The sequence below is a fragment of the Nomascus leucogenys genome, chromosome 22a (genome assembly GCF_006542625.1).
Source record: "Nomascus leucogenys isolate Asia chromosome 22a, Asia_NLE_v1, whole genome shotgun sequence".
Taxonomy (NCBI): Eukaryota; Metazoa; Chordata; class Mammalia; order Primates; family Hylobatidae; genus Nomascus; species Nomascus leucogenys.
The window spans coordinates 65,307,245-65,318,808 of NC_044402.1; the positions used below are offsets into that span (position 1 = coordinate 65,307,245).

General features: G+C 36.1%; 1 protein-coding gene across 2 annotated transcripts in view; it reads left to right on the forward strand.

Moving 5' to 3' along the window:
* Positions 1 to 10,651, forward strand: part of CRISP1 (cysteine rich secretory protein 1) — a 35,447-nt gene extending 24,796 nt beyond the window's left edge. The window contains exons 6-8 of one of the 2 annotated variants that reach the window (XM_003254174.3): positions 3,684 to 3,781; positions 6,131 to 6,219; positions 9,486 to 10,651. In XM_003254174.3, coding sequence (XP_003254222.2) covers positions 3,684 to 3,781; positions 6,131 to 6,219; positions 9,486 to 9,613 — 315 coding nt within the window. In that variant the 3' untranslated portion in view covers positions 9,614 to 10,651. The remainder of the gene's footprint in view (positions 1 to 3,683; positions 3,782 to 6,130; positions 6,220 to 9,485) is intronic. The other variant, XM_003254175.3, reaches the window with a different exon arrangement.
* Positions 10,652 to 11,564: the final 913 nt, after the last annotated feature.

The window sequence follows — 11,564 nt, forward strand, 5'->3', positions numbered from 1 at the left end:
ATTTCATGTGATAGTAAGGCTTGAGAATAATTCTCTTTGGTTTGATGCTCTACACTCTTGGCCAACTTGGAGGCAGCATCACCCATGGCTCTGTAGGCAGCCTTTTCCCTTTAGCTCAGTGAGGCAGCCTCATCAAATGACTCTCTGAAGAGGCCCTGCTAACATGGCTGTTTTCAGAGGTCACCTGAAGAGACAACACTGTTTGAAGCTAAGCAGGAAGCAGCCTTGCCCCCGGACCTGTAGTGGGCATGGGAGCCCTCATGATCTCTGAAACATTTGGGGAGTCATTCTTCCCTTTTCTTGAAAGATAAAGCATGTTTGCAATGAAATATCTCTATCATGTCATTCTGAAGAGTCTAAGAAGTCTGACAGCCTTCCTTCACTTGGGTCTGTTTTCTCTGTCCACTTTAGTTCAAACTGGCAGTACCTCCACTGCATAATCACACCTCTATTTCTGCTGAGATGTATGGTTAAATCCATAAGTCACATCCATGGTGTCTTTATCTAATGGTTGTTCATGACATCCTTAGGGTTCTTTTTTGAAAATACCTTCTCATTTTCTGCAATATAGATGGGCTAATGATTGTGTAAATCTTCAATTTCTGGTTCTTCCTTGCATAAAGATTTCTTCAATTTCTTTCTCTCCTCTTGTAATTTACTATAAGTGGTGAGGAGAAACCAAACCACTCCTTCAACCCTTTGCTCTGAAATCTCCTCAGCTAAATTTCCATGTTTGTTATTCACAACTTCTGCCTTCCACAATACACTAGAAGACAAGGCAGCAGCCATTTTGTTTGCTACTTTGTAACAAAGATTACCTTTCTTCCAATTTCCAAGAACATGTACCTCATTTATATCTGAGACCACAACAAAATAGACTGTAATGCCCTTATTTCTATCAACACTCCCTTCAAGGCAATCTACACTTTTAATACCATGCACTTAAAAACTTCCAGTCTCTACCCATTATCCAATTCCAAGGCTGCTTCCACATTTTTAGGTATTTGTTGAAGCAGCATCTCAGTTCTTGATAGCAAAATCTGTTTTAGTGTGCTCAGTCTACCATAACAAAATATCACATTCCTGAATGACTTAAACCACAGAAATTTATTTTTTTGAATTCACAAAGGCTAGAAGTCCAAGATCAGAGTGCCAGCATAGTTAGTTTCTTGAGAGGATTCTCCTTCTGGCTTAAAGACTGCTTCCTTTCACTATGTTCTCACATGTGCCCATTGGTAAGTTACATAAAATCTAAAATAAAATCCACTTGAAATAAAGCCTACTTAAATTTGATGTTAAAAGCCAATGAAGATAAAGCATATAAAAAATAGAGGCATAATCACAGAAATTAATGCAGAAATCCTAAATAAAGCACAAGTAAATAGCATTTTCTTTTAAGATTGATACACTTAGACACAAAGGGCATGTGGCAGGAATCCAGGAGTATCTTAACATTAAGCTAATCATATAATTTACCTTATCAAAGGATTCGAGAATAAAAATACAATGAATATCTAGAAATCTAAAAATCTAACAGATTTGTGGCCTGGATTCAAACCTTCTATTTTCTATATAAGTCAACTAACACACTAATTTTATCACAAAGGCATTATCTCATCACTATGGTATATTAACTGAATTCCATCACCTTCAGATAATCTTGATTTGTTTCCTTCAAAGTGAATCGGTGTCATTTTCAAAATAGAACACGTTTTATCAAAACGATTCCTGTTTCCAGGAATGAAGACAATGAAATTAGAGAAATTTGCTTTCATCTGCTTAAAATTTAACACAGTAGAATATAGAAACATTTTACATTCCACCAGTTATGGATTCCTTTCATGACTAGCAAATGGAGGCGCTAGGACTAGAACCCAGATCTGAATCCTAGTTCAGTGGTCTTTACACAGCTCTTAATCTTTCATATGCACTTGAGAGATGGAAACTTCGTTTCACCTAATGTTCTAAAAATCAGAAGCAGCTGAGCGCAGGGAAGGGCAAGTAGCAGAATACAGGGTTCCAAGCAGAATGAACTGAACAGCAAGAACATTAATGTGAAGGTGAGTAAGCCCATGACAGCAGGCCCAGTGGGGGAATATACCACAAAGCTTTTCCAGACATTTTCCGACATTTTCTGTAGCCTTGTATCAATACATTACTATGCTCATAGAAAAATTTTGTAAAATAAAAGCTCTTTTTCTACAATCATTTGTGTCTTAAGACCTAATGAAAAGTTTCATTTTCAATTTTTCTTTGCTATGAGTTAAAAGAACAAATGAATAAATTAAGTTCAATAATCTTATTACCAATTAACATATAGAGAGAACAAAATAGATGTTCAGCTGCATTTTTATTAAAATCACGTTTCAAGTTATGTGCTTCATTAGATTCTGAGTTCAACAGGGTCTCTTACGGAAAATACTCATTGTTAGAAAATGTTAGAAAGAACCTGCAAAGAAAGAATCTACATTATAAAATGTTTATGCCCAGGTAGAGCAATAGTTTTAGTAAAAGCCTAGGTTAGCAGCAGATAACTAAAAGCCATATGGTGTGGAGAGATTGGCACCCAAGCATGACTCTCTTTGTAAAGAGAAAACAATATTTTATCTAAAAGAGTCATAGCAAACATGTTCTCTAATTAAGAACATGAACAGAAATGTGAGGAAAGTCTCTAGGACTGTGAGAAAACTACCCAGGCTCACATGAGGCAGGGAGGGCGAGTGGGAACAATCACACTTACTGAAAACATCTCCTTTTGAATCACTTAAATATTTGAATGTTTAGTCCTACCATTCACTTATGATGTAGAGGACAGCATTGTTGTATCCCAATTTACAGCTGAGAAAATGAAACTCAGAGGCATAAAGCAAACTTCTAAGTACACCCTACCTAAGAAGTAAATGATGGAATTTAAACCTGGCTCACTATTCCTCAAAAACCAGCTCAGTACTCTATAGTATGCCTGCTCACTGACTGATAAGAAAAGTTTCTTCCAAGCTTTGATTTTTATATAACCGCGAAGCAGCCTTCATTATGTAAACTGATAAGTTATCTTGTCCACATAAGTTTGATGAGAAGGGGAGAATGAGCCAGCGTTGATGACAGCCACTCATGTTTCGTTCCAATGAGTCATGGAGAGTTGACACAGAGTTTTGATCATCCCTGAGTATACTGGATATGATCGGAGAAACGAATCCCATGCACAGTCATGTACGGCCCATGTACAGAAAGGCAACACTCAAGTCCTCTTTGAACATCAGCCTGTTCATAGCAAAATGATCAATGCTACCTTTTGTACCTTTACCCTCTCTCTACCCATCTCTTCTATCCCAGAGAAAATGAACATTGGGATTTTTTAAAATTAGAAATTACATCTAGAAGCCCAACTTATTTTCAAAAAGAAAAACTGACAATAAATAGAGACAATGTCAATCATCAAGTCATCCTCCCCATCAGCTGATTTTCTCCACCCGGTTTCCATTGTGTGCAGCTATGTGTGTGTACATGCATGTGTGGTATCTAGACACATGGGAGTCCTTTTGTTTCTATGACTTCTTGTTAGGCCATGCTCAAAGTAAACCTAAAAGCAACATGTTTACTTTAAATCATGGATGACAATATTGATATTTTAGTCACTTAGTAAAATATTTAATCTGTAATAAAACAACTCTTTATCATTGCAGATTGTTTGGGCCACATCTTACCTGATTGGCTGTGCCATTGCATCATGCCGCCAGCAAGGATCACCTCGATATCTCTACGTTTGTCACTATTGTCATGAGTATGTATTATTAGTTTTTAAAATATATATCCCCCTAAAGTAACCTAATCTAGTTTTTCAAACATTGTTTTTTTGTGTGCACAAATGTTTATAGCAACTTTATTCATAATCGACAAGAGCTGGAAATAACCCAGATGTCCTTCAGAGATGACTGGTTACACAATCTGTAGTTTGAGTCTTGGCTACTTCCTAGTTATGTGAAAACACATATTTAGTTATATATTATTTTATTCCTTTGACTGTATTTTCTCTTATTAAAAAAAAACTCCAATGTATTTTCAGAGCAATTTACCAGCAGTCTTCCTATGTGTCATTGATTCTTCAGGTAATTATTATATAAGAGAAACAAATTTGGTTAAGCAAAGAAACAAGGACATTTACTTCAACAAAACAAGAGTATTGTTAGACCAAAAGGACAGACATGCAGTGGAGTCTTAACAAGGAAACAGAAAGAGCCAAGTGTCTTTCTCTGTACTTAGCTATGTAGTCAAAAAGTTGTTGTATGTCTTCTCTTTAAAAATTAAATTTACATGTTACAGATTCTGTCACAGATACTAGTCACAATTCCTAGAAAATTTAATCTGATTGTTTCAGTAAGGGTCTGCTGCACCTTCTTCTATCAACTGTGATTATGAAGCAAGATCAAGTAAGACAAGGATGACTGTAGGGCCCATCTGTGTGGCTCCAGTGATGGTTATCAGAAAAGGGGAGATTGTTCAGAGCTGGATAGAACTGCCTGATATTTGACTACAAATGCCAGTTCAATATCGCTTCTGCACTTCTGCTGATAAAAGTCAGTGATGCCATTATATATCTCCTTCAGCTACATGTATTTCTTAGATTAACACATAAGTCTTTCCTCCATAACGTGAGCTCAATGCATGGTGCTTAACCACTGCCTCCCATGTATGTAGCACAATACAAGATGTTCAGAGTAAATCAATGAACATGATTTATTTGAAAACACACTGCCATACTTCACATTTTCAGTGGCGTCTCCACTATCACTATTGATTCAGAGTGTAATATCGCCATATAATAACTCTATATGAGTTATATATAAATTGTGCTGAAGACAATAAAATCTCTTTGCTCCTATGACACATATTTGCGATACATATTTTCAAGGTTGGTGGTCTGCAGTGAACTTCAACAGATCCAAAAAAGAAAAGTACAAAACATGGAGATCTATGATGGAGAATTTTTTTGGCTGAAGATTAGTCCAAGTCTCTGATTAAATCTCTTACTGAATTTAGTAATAATCTTCTTTTCAAAGTGAAATTTTAGCAGCTCGGATAAACAAATATCATATTTAAAAAGGCTTTTTAAAACCAGAACATTTACTTTTTTAAGTTGTATTTAGAAGCAGATATTATCTACATTATGTTTTTAGACATAACGGGTAAGAATTGTCTTTTCTTTTTTGTTTGTCCTTTTGAGATAGGGCCTTGTTCTGTCACCCAGGCTGGAGTGCAGAGGTGTCAGCATAGCTCACTGCAGTACTGACCTTCTGGGCTCCAGCTATCCTCCCACCTCAGCCTTACAAGTATCTGGAACTACAGGCATATGCCACCAGGCCTAACCATTTTTTTTTTTTTTTTTTTTGTAGATATGAAGCTGCTTTTTTTTTTGCCCAGGCTTATCTCAAACTTTTGGGCTCAAGCAATCCTTCCACTTTGCCCTCCCAAAGTGCTGGGATTACAGGGATAAGTCATTGAGCCCTGCCTGTCTTTTCTAAAGCTTCAAATTAGTCCAGAACTAGAACTTCTCATCTACTTTCTTTCCCACACCCCAGCACTTTAGTTTTATTCATGCTGATGTACTTTCATCTTTTATATACACCATCTCTTTCAACAAAAGACATTAACATGTAAAAAGTTTCTTATAACATAGCGCAAGATGGAGTTAGAACCTCTCTACCTTGCCTCACTTGAGATTTTCTTCTTAACATTGGTAAGAATCATGCCCTTTTAAATGATGGTTTACCAAGTCCTTATAGGTATTAATGAAGAATGTTCTATTGTAATTGGCTCTAAAGCCCTTTTGCTTGTGAGTCCCCTTGCTTGTACTCGGGAGTACCCAAAGTTCCCAAGTACTGTTAGGACTTGACTGTCCGAGATGCGCACATTGCCTGAAAAGTATTTTCATGTCACTCACATTTATTGGTTCTATGTGCTAAAAAATATTATAGCTGTAAGACTGGAAATCTCACACCCATCTTAAAAATTATCATTGTTCTTTACAAGAATGTTTACACAATTTGTTTTTAAAATTGTTGTACACTGTGAGTAAAATTTTATGTGCATTTTTCAAAGATGGGTTTTATGAAATCACTTTTTTTTATTCAAGGGGAAATGATCCTGAAACAAAGAATGAACCTTATAAGACGGGCGTCCCATGTGAAGCCTGCCCAAGTAACTGTGAAGACAAACTTTGCAGTAAGTTTTATACATTCTGTTTGTTTACAGTTAACCCATTGATCCGGGAACCATACATCCTTTAAATTAAGCATTGAAAAACATTGCACTTTTTTTTTTTTTTTGAGAGGGAGTCTCACTCTGCCGCCCAGGCAGGAGTACAGTGGCGCGATCTCGGCTCACTGCAAGCTCCGCCTCCCGGGTTCACGCCATTCTCCTGTCTCAGCCTCTCCGAGTAGCTGGGACTACAGGCACCCGCCACCACGCCCGGCTAATTTTTTGTATTTTTAGTAGAGACGGGGTTTCACCGTGGTCTCGATCTCCTGACCTCGTGATCCGCCCAGCTCGGCCTCCCGAAGTGCTGGGATTACAAGCGTGAGCCACCGCGCCCGGCCAAAACATTGCACTTTTGTACAGCTTTCATCTCATTCATACCAAAGAAAATATACAAATTATTTCTGCTTACCCCTCCCCAATTGCCAGAGTGACTGAAGACCATTGATTTAACCTATGGCAAAGGAAATTGCAAAGTCTAGGCCTGAGAACTCGAGTTCCCACCCAATAGATTAAAATACTTAATTAGGATCAACCTAGATAAAATATTGAGGTAAGTATAGATTTTTTTCTCTGCTCTCTAAAAAGTTCTTGGGCCCCCTTACTGCAGCCCATAATTTAGACCCGTTGCTTTCAGTTTACCGGTGTTCTCCAATTGCTTGCCCCTCCATGACTACCCAGGTTGTCTGACCACTTACTGTGGCATGCAATTTTTACTGAGTGATCCTTATTCTTCTTTGGTTCCTGTGAACCATCTAAAAAGTTAGCTGATGCTCACATTATTCCTTACAGCCTCTTTTTTTTTTTTAATTTCTTGAGTAAATCTTACCTAAGGTGAAGTTTTAGCCAAATGGGTGCCATTTCTGTTTATTCCCTTAGACAGCCGAATTTCACTTTTTGAAGCCTACCTGCAAACATAATTTCTTAATTTCTAGGAATAATCTTGATTAAGATAAATTAAACTAGTAGTAAGTCTGTGGAGGAAAAAATAAACCTAAGAAAAATATCCTGTGACCTCCGACTTGAAAGGCCACTTATTTTTCTTCACCTAACCAGCTTACTCTATTTGCTTTTAAAGTAAGAAAGAAAATGGATTCTTCTTCCTCCTTTTACCTTTCTCTCGTTTCTCTTCTCTTTTACTCTTTTTTAATTTACTTCTCAATCTCTCTCCCTCTCTCTTTCTCTGTATCCACTTCACTTTTTATACCCCCTTTCTGGAAAAAAATGTAGTTGGAGAGAAATTCCTCCCCACCGGAATTAAAAAAAAATCAACCAGTTATCTATGCCTTAGGGGGAGAAGGGATGGCAATTGAGTAGATTTGTAGAATCTAGGTGAGAAAAGCAATGTCTGTGGTGGTATAACAATTGAATAGAAGTAAAAGAAGAGTAGGAGGCCGGGCGCGGTGGCTCACGCTTGTAATCCCAGCACTTTGGGAGGCTGAGGCGGGCGGATCACGAGGTCAGGAGATCGAGACCATGGTGAAACCCCGTCTCTACTAAAAATACAAAAAATTAGCCGGGCGTGGTGGCGGGCGCCTGTAGTCCCAGCTACTCGGAGAGGCTGAGGCAGGAGAATGGCGCGAACCCGGGAGGCGGAGCTTGCAGTGAGCCGAGATTGAGCCACTGCACTCCAGCCTGGGCAACAGAGCGAGACTCCGTCTCAAAAAAAAAAAAAAAAAGAAGAGTAGGAAAGAGAAATGTTACTCAAGAAGATTGATTCTATCACATAAATGATGTATATCATAAGCCCTTTCTTCACCTGTAAGTGTTTGAGAAAGTGAGAGCTATTAAAGAAATATATGAACTTAAGAATTGAACATATTGGGCACAAACAATGCTAAAGATGTAAGACCCAGATATGCAGATATAATCCATTTAATGTAATTCAAATAAAATTTATAAAAATAATTATTACTTATAATATTAGGAAAGCATATAAATTAAGAACAACAGATAAAAGAAAACAGTGGATTACAATACTTCACAGATTCAAAGAAAAAAATATGTTACCTCTAAAGAAAAAAAATCCACTGATAATCATATTTCACCAGAATACTACATAAAAGAATAAAGTAGGATAAAGATAGGTAATTGATTAAAAAAAAATGAGTAATGACTTTGGCAAATTACTGATTGTAGGAAAAAGAAGCAGAGATACATTATCAAATATACAATTGCTCAGGCAGTAATATGACATCCACATTTCATCTCCTTGTTGCACCTTGATAAATCTACTGTAGTTATTCTCCAAGTTCCTGGAAGGCGAATCAGTTTAATAATTTAGGAAGAGGAAAATGTATATAGCATAGAAGGATATTCACTAAAATAATAAACAGTAAGACAAATGTAAATTTAAAATTTATAAGACTGTTATAAATTTCATGCAATGATCAAATTTTATAATTGAAGGAGAAGAGATATAATGGAAAAATTTAAAGTTTTCCATTATCAAGATTCAAATTCAAGACTGCATAAAGGTCAGAAAATCTTAAAAGAGAGAGGGAATTAAATTATTGTTATTCTTGCCGTTATATAGAGACAAATAGTTCCATTTGTTAGTTGTGATAGAGAATTCAGGTTAAAAAATATTTTGGTAAGCTTTTTGGTGCTATTGCCACAAATTTAAAATTTTGGGTATCTTCATACTGATTGGAGAATTTTGTGTGCATTTCTGCCTCTGTATGTACCAGGATGTAGGTGCGTGCACATCCATGAGATAGAGCAAGGTGAGAAAAATCACTAGAATGTTAACTGAGATAACCTCTGGGTGGATGGAGAGATTATATATGCCATCCTATATGTGCTTTTTAATTCCATTTTCCATTGGCTATACATTACTTTTAATAAACCAAAGCAAATCTTTAACCATTAAATAATGCAGCATTAGATAATTAGACAAAAAATTATGAGTATTTTATATTGCAATGGCATAGTTAATACTTTCAAAATGACAGTGTAATTAAAAAGATGATTCCTCTCCAATCTGTTTATATTGGATTTAAAAAATTGTGGTAAAAACCTGTTTTACACAAAGACAAAAATTTTACCATTTTCTTTTCATACATGATCTTATCGCCTGTTTTGCATTCAGATTTAGTTAGCTTATGCTAATTAAATTTAGTTAGCTATTGTTAATAAAAATTTCTCTTTTTGTCTTTAATAAGATGGTCTCTTTCCTCAGCAAATGAGATTTTTAAAAGACTGTGTTGTAAAACCATACTATTTTTTTTCAGCTAACCCCTGCGTCTACTATGATGAATACTTCGACTGTGACATACAAGTCCATTATCTTGGATGCAACCACTCAACAACTATCCTATTCTGTAAAGCCACTTGTCTGTGTGACACTGAGATAAAATAGGTCTTTGTTATTTTCAACTGTTCTGTGCTGTGACAATGAGGAGGAGATGTCTGTTGGATTCATGTCTTTTGCTATAGTTCAGTAGCTTCTGCTAAATTTCATTTGATTTTAATCATGCTGGAGACCTTAACTCCTGCCCTGATACATCCGGAAGTAACACTGTTTTAAACTTTCTTAGTGCTGGAGTAAAAGGTCAAGTCCAACATCTGCCTTAAATTTAAATCATGTGATTTACAGTTCTTAAGTTGGCATAATTCAACTTATGGTATAACTGGGTCCCTCAACAGTAACCTGGGCTAAAGTAGGTCTTACGTGGTTGAACTCCCACCCCCGCCTTCCCCATATTTTCAGCCACTCTGATTATCTTCCCTGCACAACTAACATCCAGTAATAATTCTTCACTTTTAAAATTTTACTTCTACTTTAAATCAATCATTAAAGGAATCCACAAAGCAAACAGAGTTCAGTCTCATCTTGCAAGGTAAATATCACTTAACTGGAAGTAGTTTAAACGTCTCATTGTTTTATTGACACATCTATATATATATTTGTGAAGCAAGAAACAACAAAAAAGCTTCGTGTGCCATTAATTCAACAAAATATGTATTCAGTACTGATTGAATACAAGATGCATGTTTATATACATAGAAAGAATATAGTTTCATTTCATTGCAAAGGCAGTATAAAAGATATATAAAATAGCGTAATATGAGAAATTAAGTCCCTAAAGACATGTGGGTCACATATTATTATTGCCAGATGAGCATAAATAGCTTCTGTTTGGAGATTCAAGAAAGCCTTAGGGTGGAATGAGGAACAGTAAACAGGGTTGCAAAGGTTATGATTATTTCAACATAATGGAAGAGCACAGTTAAGGCCAACTAACATAAAATGCACTGAAGCCTTAGGGAATATTGAAGGGCCTGACATGGGGAAAGGGAAGGCTAGAAATATTTAGTCAAATTTTAACATTATACCAAAGTTATACCCAGTTCTACCTACTTGTATATTTCTTTACTCATTTCAATAAAGTGTTTGGGAAAAAAAAAAAAAGACATCACCCACCTTCCAAAAGTAAAAAAGTAAGCCATGCCTCAAACCCATTCTGCATCATACAGAGGTTCCCGTCACAGGTACAAAAATTCTGTGTGGCTCCAAGAAAAGAGGACAAATTGAGAATGATGCCCTCTTGACATGACCCATGTCTTTCCATCTAGATCTATGGGCATTTCTCCCATGTAAATCCTTCAGACCCTTTCTCACTTTTTATTTAAACTACATATCTTAGATCTATCCACTTGATTGTATCCATCTTTTGAGTAATTGTCATTAGCACAATCATGGACATATTAACATCAGGAGAACAGTGACTCATCCGGGGACACAGTAAGTAGGATGGTACTTTATAGCTGAAATATTTAATAAATGGAACTCATTACAAAAATCAAAGTAATAATAATTTACCCTAAGAAAATTAAATGTGTGTGCTGTAGAAAATCTTTACTCATTTTTGCATTACCAGGTATTATGATTTCTCTTACCTCACCAAGGTAGCATTAGATTTTAGAGTGATTAAATTAGAACCCCGAGTTCTGAATTTTGCATGCTAGATAACCAACTAATCCTGCAGTCTACTGTAACATATTGGCAGGCAGTGTTACTGTGTTCTTACACTACAATATGCTCTTTCTAGAAATTAACATGATACTTCTCAAAATTTGCATTCCAATTACATCTCTTCCCACTTTGCATAAGGTAAGCATATTCAAATACTTCTTAAGGGTTGGGGAAGGAGGAGGAAGGGTATGTCTATGTCTAAGGAAAATCAAATAAGCAAGTAACAAAACTTTGACGTCATTTGTCTACATTACCCAAATTTAAATAATATGTTGGCTTATTTCACAATCAATTGCATTTGTTAAATATAAAAAGTATTCTTCCCCAAAATATC